The sequence below is a fragment of the Erpetoichthys calabaricus genome, chromosome 4 (assembly GCF_900747795.2).
Source record: "Erpetoichthys calabaricus chromosome 4, fErpCal1.3, whole genome shotgun sequence".
In the NCBI taxonomy this organism is placed as follows: Eukaryota; Metazoa; Chordata; class Cladistia; order Polypteriformes; family Polypteridae; genus Erpetoichthys; species Erpetoichthys calabaricus.
The window spans coordinates 307138704-307156747 of NC_041397.2; the positions used below are offsets into that span (position 1 = coordinate 307138704).

Below are 18044 nucleotides of genomic sequence, written 5' to 3' on the forward strand. Positions count from 1 at the left end.
TCTAACTATGCAACTTTTAATGCACTGCAATGCAATAATTGCACAGTTAGATCTGGACCACCCTGTATATATATATATATATATATATATATATATATTATATGTATATATATAATCATTGCTAAACTTTATTCTTAAATACTTTCAAGTGATCTTTTCTTCACTGTTTATTTGACTAATATTTACAATTTACTCAGTGCCCTTTTAGAAAAAAACATCTTGTAAATGCTTTTTTTTATATCATGGTTTCTAAAGCTGTAGATGATAGGATTCAGCATTGGTGGCACCACATTTACGATAATTTCCATTTCATTACGTGCCTCATTAGACAGCCTTACTCCCATCCCTGGTAAGCCATATGTCACTGCGAGTGGTAAAAAAAACAGCCCCATTACTATTAGGTGGGTCAGGCAGGTGCTGTAGACTTTTTTTGTCTCATCGCCCGAGGAGATCTTCAGGGCAGCCCTAGCAATCTTAATGTACGTGATGATAATGACTACTATGGGGATTATGCTAACAAAAATGAATGTAGGGGATAATATAAATAAATATTTGGGGTCTTCATTGCAAGAAAGTTGGACCAGTGTAACATAGTCACAAAAACAGTAAGGTAGGACATTATCACGACAAAATGAAAGTTCCGCACCATAACATACAAATGGGAGAAAGAGCACAACACTGGCTACATTAAGAATAAAGATACAAATCCAAACAAGTTTGTTTGTAATGAGTGCCGGGTATCGTAAAGGGTGAAGCACAGCAACATAGCGGTCACATGCCATCAGTGCAAAGAGAAAACATTCAGTTGCTGACAAGTGGCTCCGGAAAATCATTTGAAAGAAGCACAGTCCATACAAAATAGCAGAAGAGCCTAAAATATTAGCCACTATTTTTGGATTTACAGTTGTGCTGTTTAACAGGTCGATGAATGCCAGCGTTCCAATATACAAAAACATTGGCGTGTGGAGGTGACGATTACATTTTATGACAAAGATAACCAACGAGTTTCCCAAAAGAGTTACAAAGTAGATAATTATGAGGATAGCAGCTATTTGGATTTTCTGCTGGGGATCGATTGCACAATCAAGAATGAATTCTGAAACAGTTGTAGTGTTGTTCTTCATCATGCCAGTGTTCAGTGTAACCTAGAAAGAAGAGCATATTTTAGCAACTACATTTAGAATATATGAACATAAATCTGACAAATTAAAAGAGACTATTTAGTCTATCACATTTGATTGTTTAGCTATTAACTAATCTGTCCCCCAGTTCTTTGCGTAAAGAAGTGCTTTCTGGTTTCAGTCCTAAATGCACTTCTTCTCCTCTGGTGTCACAGAGTATGTCATTCACTGTTAAGTTGAAAGAGTACTTTATGAATGCCTGTGAGAATTTTGAAGACCTGGATTATGTCCTGACATAGCCTCCACTGTTTGAGACTGAACAGGTCTAATGGTCCATATCTGTCAGAGTAGGACATGTCCTTAAGTCCCATGATGTACCTGATTTGCTCTTATCTGTACAGCCTCAACAGCTGCTGTCTTTTTTGCTGTGTGGTGACAAGAGCTGCACACAAAACTTCACAAAATCTCACCAATGCATTATAGAGCCAGAGCATAACTTCCCTCGATTTGCATTTAGCTTTCTAAAACCTAACATTTTATTTACATTTTCAATTGCTTCTACAAATTGTTTGGATGATGAAAGTGCTGTGTCAATATAACCCCTAAATCCTGTTTAAAGGTTGCTTCTTTTAGAACAGTGTCTCCTATCTTGCATTTATAATTGATGTTCCATTTGTCCTCATGTACCACTTTTAAGTTAAATAGCATTTTCCTAGTGATAGCCCATTTCAAGAATAAAAGATATGTAAAATATATTTTTAAAAATATATATTTCTACCAATATGAATATATTTTAAAATATGTTAACAATATATTTTGAGGATAAATATATTGTAGTATCTTGCAGTACACTAAAATATATTGGAAAATATATAAATTATTGCTAATTATTATACTTTCCCCAAATATAAACCTTTTTTTAATGTATTTTTAAAATACTAGGAATTGTATACTGTCAGATACATTTTAGAAATTATATTAGTAAATATTTCTAAGATACTGTAAACACTAGTTAAAAACTACTCTGCTATATAATTTAGAATATGCCTCACCATACCAAGAGCCTCTATGTCTGGTCACTGTTCAAGGAGTGGATGTAGAGGTGGTCATCTACTATGAGAACTTGGGGGTCCACCTTGATGACTGGTTGAACTGATCTCAGCACACAGAGGAGCTATAGAGCAAAGGGTACAGCAGGCTCTTTTTCCATAGGAGACTGTGTTTGTTTAATGTGGGAAATTATGTCATCCTTCACATCTTCTATAACTGAGTGCTGTTATGAACAATGCTGCACATCCTCTCTCTGACATGCCAACACCAAGGACTTTCAGCTAAGAAATTATTAAGTAGAAGTGCGTCAAAAAGCGCGATGGGTGCTCCTTTATACCATCAACAATATGTCTGTATAGAGCCTCACTGGGACTGGGACAGCCAAGTCAAAACATTTCTTTCTTTTTAATTTTCTTTTTTTATAGTCATTACAGTGTGTATATATTTATTTATTTATGCATCTACAAATTTATTATTTATTTATTTAAAGTGCTTTTGCAAAAAACTAAATTTACTCCTAGGTCCAAATAAAGATCTATCTATTTCAATATATTTTAATATTTTTGCATATTGAATCTTGGTGTCTCAGAGGTATTTTTTACTATATTGTAAGACTGATCCTAAATGAAATCTCAATGTGATGGTACAAAATGTAAACCTGGTATTAATTACGGACAAGTAGGTTATAACCAGTAATGTTCTGTCCTCAGTACAATACTAGATTTGTAAATTGTAACTACAATTTCAAATAAATTGCTTCAAAAGAGCTTTTTAATTGCTTTACATTCTTGCTTTTGAAATACTGAGTTCTTATTTTAATCGGAGCTTACAACTTTGTGTTTTGATGTGCTAATTGAAATTAGAATATCCAATGTAATACCAACAGCCACATTGAGAATTGTGAAGCATTAGCACGAACCAGTCCACACACCAAATGGATAAGAGGTGACCACTGGACTAGCGTGTCAATCTACAGTTAGAAAAAGTGTGAATGAATTCCATACTCTTGAATAAAAGCGCATTTGTTTTGTTATACTTGTACCATTTGTGAAAATGTTTATTTGATATTTGGACTTTAGTCTTCACACATTATACACTTCATGTCGAAATTTTGTCATTAGTACTATAACATAGGTATGTGTTCAACATTTCTTGCCTCGCATTTCCTGTCATCCTACATTTACACAGATCGTTGTAGACACGGAACACACATGAAATGCATGTGTTCCAAATAACAATATATTATTTACCTTCTATAACTCCAGGTACCTCACACCCAGATAAAGAAACTTGAGCTGGGAGAGCTTTTTCTCCAACTTCAGCTGCAGCGAGGAGGGTGTTTGGAGAGGGTATTTGATAGGAGGCTGCTTGCTGCTTGTGCTGATCGTCACATTTGCAAAACAAAGATGCTGACGGAGAGGTGCGAAGTAATTAAGGTGGCTGGGGATTACAAGTTTTTTCATAGGCTTCAGGGATTCTAGTGTCAAAGCACTTCATAAGGTAATGTTCTAGGACAGGTACTACTCATGTAGTCATGTATAAAACAGGCAGAGAAAGGAGAAAATTACTTAGACAAGCTCGAAGTGAAAATAATGGGTGCGGCATAAGGATGTGGTGATAATTTTGGGTTGTTATGGGGTGAGTCAGCAGAGATGGGTATATATATATATATATATATATATATATATATATATATATACTGAATCTAAATGTGTCACATGCCTCAGTGAGGAAGAACTCCTTCTTGTCACACTGTTTTTGAGTGGTTCAATAAATCTCTGTCTTCTCATTGTGTGTACGATGTATTTTTTGGATCATTGAGATATGTAAGAACACCAGAAAATATCAAAAGGATGAGGCAGGCTGTAAAGCAGAGCACTTGACATTATGCATAGCCTTAAAAACTGGAAGTGCCACACCAATTGGAGTTGCATTTTTAAAACTTTATTTAATCAGTGTGCATGTCATGCTCCTCTCGCTCCTTGACTTTTCCTAATTTGGTGCAATTCTCATGCCTGTTGTTGAAATTCTGTTCAGAAAATGTATATTGATTATATAATTTGTTTCAAATGAAAGACCCCTATTACTGACACAAGCAATGCACATTGAAGGTTGGTAACCAGGGGCTTCATGTAACGTACGAATATTTCCACGCTCAAATCGCGATGTATAAAACCTAAACTTGGCGTAAAGCCACGCACATTTCCATGGTAGCTCCAACCCTGGCGTACGCAAGTTCTCAGCTCAGTTTTGCAGACTGGCGGCACCCAGCATCAAGGCAGTGCTACTGTTCCTGCATGGTTACCCTTTCTTTTTTAGATCCACATCCCTGACGCGGCTTTATCATATACACTGAAAGTAACTGCATATTGTTTATTAGTTTAATGCATCTGATTGTAATTAACCTGTAACAATATAATGGTCCAGGGAATAGCCGAACTATTCCAAATACCATAACTGCTTTAGCGTTTTTACTCTCACTGCACCTTCTTTTTCTTCTTTCAGCTGCTCCCATTAGGGGTTGCCACAGTGGATCATCTGTTTCCATATTGCTCTCACTGCACCACTCGGAGTATTTATATCACTATATCTGAGTGGGAAATCACAGATCTACAGCAGAGAATTAGTCATATACAGCATCAAGCACACGCTGCCTCAGCCATGCTGCCTATTTGAACTGCTCTAATATGGCAAACGGTTCAAAGCATTTCCTGTACGGACCTCGCGGTTCAGAAACAGTTTCATCCCAAGAACTATAAATGCACTCAATCGGTCCATCAAGTGCTCCTTGTAGAACTGTTTGTACTTAGAAGTACCATTACCTTACTGTAAACCTGCAATACAGTTATAATATTGCACAACATGAGCCACTTTATAAAAGTGCGTATTTACAAACAATGACGATATCATTTTTAAGATGAAATGCAGCAAAATATGTTTATTATATTATACGGATAAAACTTTAACTTCATTTAAATAATCTATATTGTTAATAATTAAACATGTGAGGACATGGTGTCACTGCGCTAGCAAAGATCTGGCGCTCCGTTCACGGATTTTTCCTGCCTCGTGCTGCATTCTTGCTGGGTCTGATGCAACACTGAATGTATAGAATAATTAAACACGTACTACGAAGATATTTCAATGTTCCTTAAAAGTTTAGAAGAATCGGCGTTATGAGCTTACAGATAGCTTAACGTATATTACAGAGTTGATTGTGTGGCGATTGAGTATTTGGAGAAAGAAAAGTAAGGACAGGAATTAGGGTTTAGTACGTTTGAAAGAGACAGTACTGCTACAATAAAATATTTCATCGGAGGTTACGCATGGCGCAGCAAGCATCTTGCGTGAGACATGAACAATCACTGCGCCACCATGTTCCCATGTTTAATAACATGGTTTAACTCCTATCATCATGAAAATTATATCACGTATACATCTCAGTATATTATTTATTCAGACAGCTGTAATATTACGAATGGATTCTGTGTCCTGTCGGAGGAAGAGAAAGCCCATAAGCACGTAGTGATTCACACACATAGCGCACATAGAAGATCAAATACAAAACAAAGCATTTAACGTGCTACTTTAGTTACGATGGGATTTGAGAAACTAGTAAATTAAACCATTTTAAGATGAAGTTTATGATATTCTACTTTAATGACAAAATAAACTATGTGATTAAAGTGGAAATTTCGAGATTAAAGTAGGCATTTAGTGCTTTTTTCCCACTGTGTGCCTTTTTTTTCTTCTCTGTACCGTAATAAGCTTAAATATGACACTCGGACGGTGGACTACAACTAGCCTTTTCATGGCGACTTTGATATGTGACAATTTCTTTTTTATTTCGGGCACTGTGCGACTTTGTGAACTTGAGCTTTCGAGTTTCTCCGACACGCTATGTCACTTGATCAACTTCCTTTTGTTGATTATATCACTGTTTAAACCAACAAATAGTACGTTTTTCTTTGTCTCCACTTGGTATTCACTGAAATTCTTCTTTTTCCCCCATGCTTTTGATATTGTCTTTTCACAGAAGGCTGAGCTTAAGGGCTATTTATATTGATTTGCATATTCAAAGAGGCATAATTCTGGGAGGAGTTGGGGCGGGACAGCAGGCACGTGCACGTGCGTTACTTTTCACGCTGACCAGGATTTATGTAGTGGAAGAACATGGACGTTGGCATACGCACAGATTTATGCAGCTGGATTTTTTTGTTAGGACCCGTCCCCCCCACCCGAAGGCGAAGGGAGGCTACCCTCTCGTCCACCGGGGTAAACCCCAATGTACAGGCTCCAAGTTGGGGGGCAATAAGTATACCCACACCTGCTCGGTGCCTCTCACCGGGGGCAACTCCAGAGTGGTAGAGAGTCCAGCCCCTCTCAAGGAGATTGGTTCCAGAGTCCAAGCTGTGCGTCGAGGTGAGTCCGACTATATCTAGCCAGAACCTCTCAACTTCGCGCACTAGCTCACGCTCCTTCCCCTTCAGAGAGGTGACATTCCACGTCCCAAGAGCCAGTTTCTGTAGCCGAGGATCGGACCGCCAAGGTCCCCGCCTTCGGCCACCACCCAACTCACACTGCACCCGACCTCCTTGGCCCCTCCCATAGGTGGTGAGCCCATGGGAAGGGGGACCCCACGTTGCCTCTTCGGGCTGTGCCCGGCCGAGCCCCATGGGTGCAGGCCTGGCCACCAGGCGCTCGCCATCGAGCCCCACCTCCAGGCCTGGCTCCAGAGTGGGGCCCCCGGTGACCCGCGTCCGGGCAAGGGAAAACGCCGTCCAAAATTGTTTTTCTTCATAGGAGGTTTGTTTAACCTAACTGTTTGTCCTAACTGTTGTTTGTGCGTATGCACCAAACAGCAGTTCGGAGTACCCACCCTTTTTGGAGTCCCTGGAGGGGGTGCTAGAGGGCATACCTTCTGGGGACTCCATCGTTCTGCTGGGAGACTTCAATGCTCACGTGGGCAATGACAGTGAGACCTGGAAGGGCGTGATTGGGAGGAATGGCCCCCCCTGATCTGAACCCGAGCGGTGTTTTGTTATTGGACTTCTGTGCTCGTCACGGATTGTCCATAACGAACACCATGTTCAAGCATAGGGGTGTTCATATGTGCACTTGGCACCAGGACACCCTAGGCCTCAGTTCGATGATCGACTTTGTGGTCGTGTCGTCGGACTTGCGGCCACATGTCTTGGACACTCGGGTGAAGAGAGGGGCGGAGCTGTCAACTGATCACCACCTGGTGGTGAGTTGGCTTCGATGGTGGGGGAGGATGCCGGTCAGGCGTGGTAGGCCCAAACGTGTTGTGAGGGTCTGCTGGGAACGTCTGGCAGAGCCCCCTGTCAGAAGTAGCTTCAACTCCCACCTCCGGCAGAACTTCGACCACATCCCGAGGGAGGTGGGGGACATTGAGTCCGAATGGGCCATGTTCCGTGCCTCTATTGTTGAGGCAGCTGACCGGAGCTGTGGCCCGTAAGGTGGTCGGTGCCTGTCGTGGCGGCAATCCCCGAACCCGCTGGTGGACACCGGCGGTGAAGGATGCCGTCAAGCTGAAGAAGGAGTCCTACAGGACCCTTTTGTCCTGTGGGACCCCGGAGGCAGCTGATAAGTACCGGCAGGCCAAGCGGAATGCGGCTTTGGTGGTTGCTGAGGCAAAAACTTGGGCGTGGGAGGAGTTTGGGGAGGCCATGGAGAATGACTTTCGGACGGCTTCGAGGAGATTCTGGTCCACCATCCGGCGTCTCAGGAAGGGGAAGCAGTGCAGTGTCAACACTGTATATGGTGGGGATGGTGCGCTGCTGACCTCGACTCGGGATGTTGTGGGTCGGTGGGGGGAATACTTCGAAGACCTCCTCAATCCCATTAACATGCCTTCCAATGAGGAAGCAGAGCCTGGGGACTCAGAGGTGGACTCCCCCATCTCTGGGACTGAGGTCACCGAGGTGGTCAAAAAACTCCTTGGTGGTAGGGCCCCGGGGGTGGATGAGATACGCCCGGAGTTCCTCAAGGCTCTGGATGTTGTAGGACTGTCTTGGCTGACACGCCTCTGCAACATCGCATGGACATCAGGGACAGTGCCTCTGGATTGGCAGACCGGGGTGGTGGTCCCCCTCTTTAAGAAGGGGGATCGGAGGGTGTGTTCCAACTACAGAGGGATCACACTCCTCAGCCTCCCTGGAAAAGTCTATTCAGGGGTCCTGGAGAGGAGGGTCCGTCGGATAGTCGAGCCTCGGATTCAGGAGGAACAGTGTGGTTTTCGTCCTGGTCGCGGAACAGTGGACCAGCTCTATACCCTTAGCAGGGTCCTGGAGGCTGCATGGGAGTTTGCCCAACCAGTCTACATGTGTTTTGTGGACTTAGAAAAGGCATTCGACCGTGTCCCTCGGGGAATCCTGTGGGGGGTACTCCGAGAGTATGGGGTACCGGCCCCCCCTGATAAGGGCTGTTCAGTCCCTGTACGATCGGCGCCAGAGCTTGGTCCGCATTGCCGGCAGTAAGTCGAACCCGTTTCCAGTGAGAGTTGGACTCCGCCAGGGCTGCCCTTTGTCACCGATTCTGTTCATATCTTTTATGGACAGAATTTCTAGGCGCAGCCAGGGTGTTGAGGGGGGTCCAGTTTGGTGGGCTCAGGATTGGGTCACTGCTTTTTGCAGATAATGTTGTCCTGTTTGCTTCATCAGGCCGTGATCTTCAGCTCGCTCTGGATCGGTTCGCAGCCGAGTGTGAAGCGGCTGGGATGAGAATCAGCACCTCCAAATCTGAGACCATGGTCCTCAGCCAGAAAAGGGTGGAGTGCCCTCTCAGGGTTGGTAGCGAGATCCTGCCCCCAAGTGGAGGAGTTCAAGTATCTCGGGGTCTTGTTCACGAGTGAGGGAAGAATGGAGCGTGAGATCGACAGGCGGATCGGTGCGGCATCCGCAGTAATGCGGGCATTGCATCGGTCTGTCGTGGTGAAAAAGGAGCTGAGCCGCAAGGCGAAGCTCTCAATTTACCAGTCGATCTATGTTCCTACCCTCACCTATGGTCATGAGCTATGGGTAGTGACCGAAAGAACGAGACCGCGAATACAAGCGGCTGAAATGAGTTTCCTCCGCAGGGTGTCTGGGCTTTCCCTTAAAGATAGGGTGAGAAGCTCAGTCATCCGGGAGGGGCTCAGAGTAGAGCCGCTGCTCCTCCGCATCGAGAGGAGTCAGATGAGGTGGCTCGGGCATCTGATCAGGATGCCTCCTGGACGCCTCCCTGGTGAGGTGTTCCGGGCACGTCCAACCGGGAGGAGGCCCCGGGGAAGACCCAGGACACGCTGGAGGGACTATGTCTCTCGACTGGCCTGGGAACGCCTTGGGATTCTCCCGGAAGAGCTAGAAGAAGTGGCCGGGGGAGAGGGAAGTCTGGGCATCTCTGCTCAAGCTGCTGCCCCCCGCGACCCGACCTCGGATAAGCGGGAGACAATGGATGGATGGATGGATGGATGGATGGATTTTTTTGTGCGTAAGCACTTTCCACTTTTGTCCATATGCCATGTTATAGTGTGAGTTCTACGCACGTCGTTTTACATGAAGCCCCAGGTGTGAATTGCTGTCTCTCCTCTGGCTTACCCTTAACTGCATTTTCATGTCCTTTTTATCACAACGAATCCCTTTCTGATACTGTTATCTACATTACTGAACATTGTTTTCCAGATGTGAATTGCAACTATAAAAAATTCAATGAGAAAATGTCACATTTCCAATCACTCATGTTGTTCATTGAGTGATGAAGAAAAAAATAAAAATCAAAACTAAATGCTGTCGATGCTCCAATTATATATGTTAGGTAAAAAATTCTAGGTAGGTACAAAAAACTATAGACTGACTTGATATAGCATTGCAAACATTTTTACTGATGAAAATGAAGTAAACAGCCAGTATGAACTCTTCGTGTGACAGGGAGAGCATGCAAAATGGGACATAGTGGACAGAGCGATCCAAAGTACAAACTAACTAACTGATTTGTGGTCAACCAGTTAGCACAATTCCTCGCCCGATCCCCTCCCATGATATCCTAGAGTAGGAGCTAAAAAAAAGTAGAAAGAACTACCTACCAGGGAACACAAATGCCCCAAGTTCATGCCATGGGAATGTAACAAACGTTCCTGAGATTCTAAAAAGTCCCTGATTTATGAAAAATGTTCATATATCTTGAAAAGTCCATGCCTTTTTCAAGATATCCTAATGTATTTTGAATATATCTTGAAATACATTTTAAGATATCTGAAATGGATCATACACCCCTTTTAAGAGATCATGAAATGCATTTGAGATCTCTAAAAATGATTTGTAGTTATCTGAACTGTGAGTCAATATGGTTACATTTCCAGATATCTTAAAATGGCTTCCTGTTCATTACAGATATCTGAAGTGCATTTCAAGATATCTGAACATAGACATGATGTTCCACTGATAACAAAGGCAATTAAAGAGGACTGTTGTATCTGCTATGAAAAAACACATGAGACCAGTTCCTTCTCCAAACTCCAAACTTTTACTACTACAGTTTTCTTACAGTGTGCATCCTCCAACTGTCACAGGAGCAAATCAACAACCAGTCCCCTCTGTGTAATTTAATGACCCTCCCAACATCACAAGGATGTAATTTTAAGATATCAAAAATGTATATAGACTCAGTTTAAAATATTTGAAAATACACAGGAACTTATTTGATGATATTTTGAAACTCATTTGAGACATCTCAAAATAAACAGTGTAGTATTTTAAAATATCTTGGAATCTGTTTTGAGATTTAAGATATCCTTAACCTTAGAACACCAGAAACAATAAGAACAGGCCATTCAGCCCAACAAGCCGGTCAATTCTGTTCACCTGATTGTTCAAGATAACATTAAGTTGAGATCTGAAGGAGCCTAAACTGCTGTTCTCAGCGACACTCGGATGCCCAATGCAAGTGAGTCAGTTGCAGTGGAGGTCATGCGCCCACACATGGCTCACACCGAAGCACCCTTCTACGGCTGCTAACCCATAGAATTACCAAAAACAAGAGTCATTTCTCTAGAAATAAATGGAACAGCAAAAATAATTGAACTATTGTTATCTGCATAATATTATTTTAAATAACCAACTTTCTCAACCTGCAGCTAAGTGGTGTTTTAACTAATTCATTATATGGAAAAAGTGCAGCTCCCCTAAGTGATAAAAATTAGAACGGTTTAGAAATAGAACTGTAGCTGATCTGCAGTCAGACGACTGGAGCTGCTGGGCATTAAACAAGAACTACGCTTGGCGCTAATAGCAAGGACAGGGCAAGAGACTTAATGTAACTTCCTAAAGACTGAGTGACACATTACGGTTTATTCGTATCAAAGACCTCTTGGTGTACTGCTATATGTTAATTCATCTTATCATAGAACAGGCAAGAGTAAGAATTACAATGTACTATTTGCATAAAGTAAATCCTGAATTTGAACCTTCAAAAGTCATGAATTATATATAAAAAAAACTTACTATATATTGTGATGACACCTTTATCTAAAATTAGCCTACAGCACAATTGTTAACAGATTTCTGTTGTGCTTGGAGCACACCCTTGCAAAAATTAAATATAATTTTAAATATATTTCTATCAACATTATTTTTTTTTAAACATTACAGTATACTCTAATTATATCTTACAGTATACTGTCATATATTATAAAATATATAAATGATTGTTTCTCTATACTGCAATGTAATTCAAAATGTAAAAAAATTATCAATGTATTTTAATATATTAGGAATAATATACTGTAACATACATTTTAGAAAACTACAAGAAGATAATTTTAAATATTCTGTAAATTTTAGTTATAATACAGATTTTAGAGTTTATATTCCAACATAAAGTTTATTTAAAAAAAATGTTATAATATACTTCAAGGATAAATATCTTGCAGTATACTAACATATAGAGCTTAATACTTTTTTAAACTGTGTGTTTATCATTTTGATTGCATGTTGATGCTTTGTATTTTAAAATGCTACATGAGAATCTACAACCTTTGTGAACGGGTGTTATTCTTACAAAAATGTAATATACATAAAATATATTTTTAAAAATCATATTTTTAAATATGTTACAAGTATTTCAAGAGTAAATGTGTTACACTAACTTGCAGTATACTGACATATATTGTAAAATATGTAAAGTATCACCTTATTGTACTGTATATTACAATATATTTTTTAAGAAATATAAAAATTCATTTCTCAATAAATTCTGAAACACTATAATATACTGCAAGACATTAAAATATATTTTTAAACTATACAGTGTTTAGAATATACTATGCAATATATATTTATTTCAGCATTTCAACATCGTTTAACATCGAATTAAAAATATAACCCAATAATTTACAAATTGTAAAAAAAAATGTAAAAGGGGTAATATTTGTAGCTCATTTATAGTTAGCCTGGTGAGTATTCATCTCCAGAAGCTAACATTGAAGGGATGCACTTTTAACGAATTAATAATACTATCACTTTTTTCCACGTGTTTGAGATACACAATATACTTGGAAATATGTTTGTTTGTTTGTTACAATGTCTTAAGGGAAATATAGGTTTTATTGTATTTCAGATATAATCTTAAAATGCATATTTTAACTGCATTATGTTTTACATTATACTGAAAGACATGTTCGCATATTTTTTGGATGTATTGCAATATATGAATTTTTTCTTATGTTACTGGTTCACTTCTATTCCCTCATAGCTTCAGAGGTTCAAATCACTCGCATATTATCTCTGACTCTTTCTGTGGATAGTTCAATTTTTCTCTGTCAGTCCTTACAAAAATGAAATATTGCAATACGCCTGAAAAAAGGTGGACATATCTTGTAAAATAAACTGTATTTAGTTCAAACATATACATTAAAGTTTTCTTTGAAATACAATCAAACATACAATACCCTGAATTTCTTATAATGAACATGTTTATAAATACGTTGTATGTAAGACATGTAGTATACTGTGTTTGGTTTGGTGTTTCTAAAAGACCCTTTATGGCTATTAAAAATTAAATACAGGCCTCCCCATTAATTCATTTTAAGTAGGATGCAGTATATTTATTCTATGATAAAACATGTACTGTAATCTTCTCAACATATATTATCCCTAATGTATATTGTAACATACTTTAAAATATATATTTAAAATATATTTTAAATGTATTTCTTTTTTGTAATGGAAACTAAAGGTACACAAAGTAGGTTAAGTGGTAGCTCAAGATGAACACTGTGTGCTGGGCTGGCGCCCCCTCCAGGTCTGATTCTCCCTTGCATTTGATGCTTCCAGGATCCTGAATTAATGAATGTTATGATTGCGCCCTCAGATGGACTGACGTTCCATCCAAGGATGCTACCTTGTGCTCAATGCTGCTGAGATAGACAGCAGATCGCCATAACCCTAAACAGGATAAAGCAGGTTTCATATTTATTTATTAGAAAGTTTTTTTTATACAATCAATTAAAACTTGATTGAAGACTTTATAGTATTCAATGGTAATAGCATGGAAAGAAGAGTACATTCCATGTGCAAATCTAATTTTTTTCTTTTTATGAGATGGTTTGTACGTACTGTTATTTAATAAAAAGTAACTCTTCATATTAATGAGGCTTTGGATCAATTCTATTTTTTTAGGACAAGGCACTGTAAAGGCAAATCAGAGTGCAATTCAAATGCCAAAATTAAACATAAAAATATTCAATTATTCATTTTGGAATGCTATGTTTCTCATAAGATGATTGTATAATATAAAATTAAATAGTGTAATGTGAAATGAATTGATTATCTTCACTAACAGTTCAGGGAAACTAAATTAGAAAGTCAGGCCACCGTTGTGTCCACGTGAGGTAAACGTTGTCAAATTTTACACCACATTACCTTTGAGATGAAGTCGGTTTTTAAAATTCTTATCTTGGGTTAATGTTTTCTTCTTGGTGTCTCCTCAGATGTGTCTCAGAAATTAAAGCCAAAGCAGTCACCAACTACATTTATCCTTTGCTTTATTTGGACAAATCTCTTTATTTTATTGCCCAACTACATACTGTGCATTTTCTTTTCTTTCTAAAATAATGCTTTGCCTGATAACAATTGAAAAAAAAAGAGCAATAAATTAACTTTTAGTCTTTTACAGTATAAAAGAACATCTATGACTCGACTATGGCACCCACCATAAAGTCTGCTAGCTATTTAAAACAATTCCCTCCAGTGGGTTCCATCAACACACACAACAACAGGATCCTGGGGAATTAATTATACATATTTGTCATTTCAGAATTTAATGGTACAGAATGTTTAGAGTGACTAATTACTATGGCGCAACTGTAACCATATTTAGAGCTCAGTTTTTAAATAAAATTCATTTTAATTTTGGAAAATGTGCTTTAAAATTTCACAAATTTTACACAAAGTCACCCTTTATAATTGAAATATAAGTAATGTACAGTAAAATACTTGTGCTATTTCAGTTTTTATTTTTAATAAATTATCAAAAAACTCTAAAGTTTTGTCGTTCTGGGTTACTGTTTATTACTTAATGAGGAAAAAAATAATTTACATGATTTTAGCACAAAGCTGCAACTTAACAAGGCTTTGGACTGATGAGACAAAAATTGAGTTATTTGGTCAGAACAAAAAGCGCTTTGCATGGCAGAAGAAGAACAGTTCCAAAAGAAAGACCTGCTACCTATTGTCAAATTTGGTGGAAGTCCCATCATGCTGTGGGGCTGTGTGGCTAGTTCAGGGACTGGGGCCCTTGTTAAAGTCGAGGGTCGGATGAATTCAACCCAATATCAACAAATTCTTCAGGATAATGTTCAAGCATCAGTCACAAAGTTGAAGTTACGCAGGGGTTGGATATTCCAACAAGACAATGACCCAAAACACAGTTGGAAATCTACAAAGGCATTCATACAGAGGGAGAAGTACAATGTTCTGGAATGGCCGTCACAGTCCCCTGAATAGTGACAGGACATATAAGCTCTTTGGTGCAGTGAAAGTCAATAACCAGTTCCTTGTTTTTGCTGATGTTAAGATGCAGACAGTTCTCTTTGCACCAACAATTAAAGTTCTCCACCTGACTCCTCTCCTCTGTTTCGTTCCCTTTATCAATACACCATATAAGGGCAGAATCTTCTGAGAATTTCTATAAGTGACCTCGCCTTCTGCTATACGAGGTGAGACACAAAAATAACCGGATTGGTAAAAAAAAATTGATGAATTACAGCATTCTAAACATTGTCACCATCTGTGTACTCCCCCTCCTGATTTCTACACTGCTCCATATGTATCTTACAGTGATTGAAACAATGCTGGAAGTCTTCTTGCTTGAGGTTCTTCAACAGGCTTGTTGATTCTGTCTTCACTTCATCCACTGAAGAAAAATGTGTTCCCTTCAGGTAACTTTTGATTGGCAGGAGCAAGTAAAAATCACAGGGAGCTAAATCTGGCGAATAGAGAGGATGATCAAGGACAGGAATGTTTTTGTCAGTCAAAAACTGCTTTATGGAAAAAGCATTGTGTGTGGGAGCGTTGTCTTGGTAAAGCAAAAACCTGGGTGTTGAACATCTTCCACATTTTCTTCTCCATCCTTGAAATGTTTGCGCCAAAACTTGTGTGTGAGAAACTGGTATCATTGTACACTGTTTTTATCATTTCATAAGCTTCTGTGGCCGTTTTGTTGAATTTCTCAAAAAATTTGATGTTGATTCGCTGTTCGATTTTTTTCACCCAACATTATAGTGGCAACTCGTGTAGGGACTGTTGTGCAAATGCTGACTGGGCTGTTCACAATATATACCTAGCCGGTCAGCGTGTAGGAGGGGATATAGTTCTAGAAAGACCTCCTGATGATTTTCCAGGGAAGCCCCAAGCCCAGCCCTGTTATTTTTGTGTCTCACCTCATATTTATAGTTTGAGGTGTGCAGAGTGAAGAGAAAAACAGATAAGCCTGTTCCTTGTGGTGCTCTAGTGTTGCTCAAACAGTGCTTGCATCTCACAAACTGTGGTCTGTCCTTCAAACACTCCATTATCAAGGACACCAAAGGCTCATCCACCTGTATATCTCTTAGTTTACACCTTAGCAGGGATGGCTGGATGGTATTGAAGGCACTACAGAAATTAATAAAAACAGAATCCTCACAGTGCTCCCAGCTTTGCCCAAGTGAGAATAAGCCTTGTGGAGCAGATAGATAATTGTATCCACCACTCCAATCTTTGTCCATTAGGCAAACTACAGTGGGTCCAGGTGGTCAACCACAAGAGGACTCATATAGTCCAGTACCATTCAAAGGTCCTCATGACGTGAGACATACTGTAAGTGCCACTGGTCTGTAGTCATTAGGAGAAAATGATAAGGTGATACCTACAGTTCATCTATTAGTCACCTACTTCTATGTATCAAAACCTCATGCAAGGCTTTGTTTGTGTCACATAGCGATACGTGACTAACAGAGGAAGTGCAGCAAGTCCTCCAAGGCCATTTTCTAAGGTGTTTCCTGTATAGGCATGAACCATTTCAGGAGCATGCATTAACAATCATGTGCTCTCATGATTTAATTTTTAAATATCACTTCTGGTGATTTTTAACTGTTGTGAAATCTTAAAGTAACCAGTAGTTCCATTGTGGCCATGTCTTCTTGCATTTTTAATGCAATACATCTTATGAAAATTTCAGCATTTGATGAAATAAAGCCTGAAATCATGTCAGATCACATTGGACCTTTTTCACCTTTAACCCTTTAAACTCAGCATTACTCTTGGCTATTTTATGCTATTTTGATTTAACTGGCAATAGCTTCATCATACTTCACTTAATATTCAAATATTACCCATCAGAAAAGGTGCTCTGGTTCCCTCCCACGGTCCAAAGACATGCAGGTTAGGTGTATTGGCGATTCTCAATTGTCCCTAGTATGTGTGTGTGTGTGTCCTGCGGTGGGTTGGCACCCTGCCCGGGATTGGTTCCTGCCTTGCACCCTGTGCTGGCTGGGATTTGCTCCAGCAGACCCCCGTAACCCTGTGTTAGGATATAGCGGGTTGGAGACTGACTGACTGACCCATCAGAAAAAAGGGCAGACATTTCTCTTTCCATGGAGAATTAGCTATGCTGAGCACATATATTACAGCAGAATAAGTTACAAAATTCCTTCATATTTTTATCAAGTGTTAATCTTATTACCATGTGTTGTAATAATCTTCCAAACATCTTAAAAGATATCACTGAAAGTGATGGGAACAACTAAAAAAAAAGTTATGAAAATCTATAATTAACACGCCTCCTTTTACTGTTTTGAAGGAAACTGCTACCTTCATTTCTTTTTCACTCGCTGTCTGCTTCAATCTAAAAACCCGATAAGCTACAGTTTCTTTATCAATATGTCATGGAAGTAAGTAGTAGAAAGGCACACACTACCTTGTTTCAAAGGTGTGTAATTTATTTTGCTTATTAATATGAACATTTATCTGTTATGAATTTTGCTTTATGGCCTTTTAATTCTTTCTTATGTGATCATTGTTTGACAATGTTTTTTTTTCTGTACAGAGCTGATTTTTGTCTGTTCTTCAAAGTCGCATTTTCAAGAGGAAATCTCACACATAGGATGAATGTATTTCCTTAGATGGTAGGCAATGTCCTATTTTTAACTCTAGGATATGAAGCTGTTACTTGTGGGTCGTTTCATGGTCACAAGTATACAGTATGTTGGCTCAAAACAAAGCATTGTATTATGTAGGTGAGACATGACTTTTGCAATTGTCCACTAAGAGTTAATCAATCAGTTCCCTAATTAGCAAACCAAAAATTATGTGTACATTGTTTCTACAGAGCTAACTAGTT

The 18044-nt window shown here is 39.4% G+C and overlaps 1 protein-coding gene across 1 annotated transcript; it reads right to left on the reverse strand.

Moving 5' to 3' along the window:
• Positions 1–107: 107 nt before the first annotated feature.
• Positions 108–14354, reverse strand: LOC127527365 (olfactory receptor 1361-like). The gene is made up of 2 exons (XM_051925936.1): positions 14090–14354; positions 108–1145 (listed from the first exon to the last, which is right to left on the reverse strand). The coding sequence occupies exon 2, from the start codon at positions 1125–1127 to the stop codon at positions 183–185; it is 945 nt and encodes a 314-aa protein (XP_051781896.1). The 5' UTR covers positions 1128–1145; positions 14090–14354; the 3' UTR covers positions 108–182.
• Positions 14355–18044: the final 3690 nt, after the last annotated feature.